Source organism: Nestor notabilis, unplaced genomic scaffold (genome assembly GCF_000696875.1).
Source record: "Nestor notabilis isolate BGI_N333 unplaced genomic scaffold, ASM69687v1 scaffold25713, whole genome shotgun sequence".
NCBI lineage: Eukaryota > Metazoa > Chordata > Aves > Psittaciformes > Psittacidae > Nestor > Nestor notabilis.
In genome coordinates, this window is record NW_009920983.1 from 17,436 (window position 1) to 17,964 (window position 529).

At 62.9% G+C, this 529-nt stretch overlaps 1 protein-coding gene across 1 annotated transcript in view; it reads right to left on the reverse strand.

Annotated features, from left to right (window-relative positions):
- The window catches only part of HTR1B (5-hydroxytryptamine (serotonin) receptor 1B, G protein-coupled), a gene marked incomplete at its 5' end in the record, with an annotated part of 3,114 nt that extends 2,590 nt beyond the window's left edge, over positions 1–524 (reverse strand). Inside the window, one exon of the mRNA XM_010010939.1 lies at positions 3–524. Within this exon, the coding sequence (XP_010009241.1) occupies positions 3–524 (522 nt within the window). The remainder of the gene's footprint in view (positions 1–2) is intronic.
- Between the last annotated feature and the right edge of the window lie 5 nt (positions 525–529).

Sequence of the window (529 nt, forward strand, 5' to 3'; positions counted from 1 at the left end):
CCCTGCCGCCAAAGCAAAGGGGGCATGGAGATGCAGATGGAGAAGACCCACACGAGAGCGATCATGCCCGCTGCCCGCTTGGGAGTCCGTTTTGTGGAGTACTCGACGGCGTCGGTGATCGCCCAGTAGCGGTCCAGGGCGATGACACAGAGGTGCAGGATGGACGCCGTGCAACAGGTGATGTCCGAGGACAGCCAGATATCGCAGACGACCTGGCCCAGCGTCCACTTGCCGGTCACAGTGTACATGGTGCTGATGGGCATGACGAGGATGGAGACGAGAAGGTCGGTGACAGCCAGCGAGGCGATGAGATAGTTGGCCGGCGTGTGGAGTTTCCTCGTCTGGTAGACCGTGGCGATGACAAAGGCGTTGGAGAGCACTGTGGCCAGGGTGACGAGCGCCAGGACGACGGCGAGCACGATCTTCCCGGAGAGAGGGGTGGAATCTTGGTAGATCCCTTCCTCGGCGCTGCAGTTTCGGTAAGAGTCGTTGGCGGGGAGCGGCGGCGCCCGGCAGGGTCCTGCCGGCT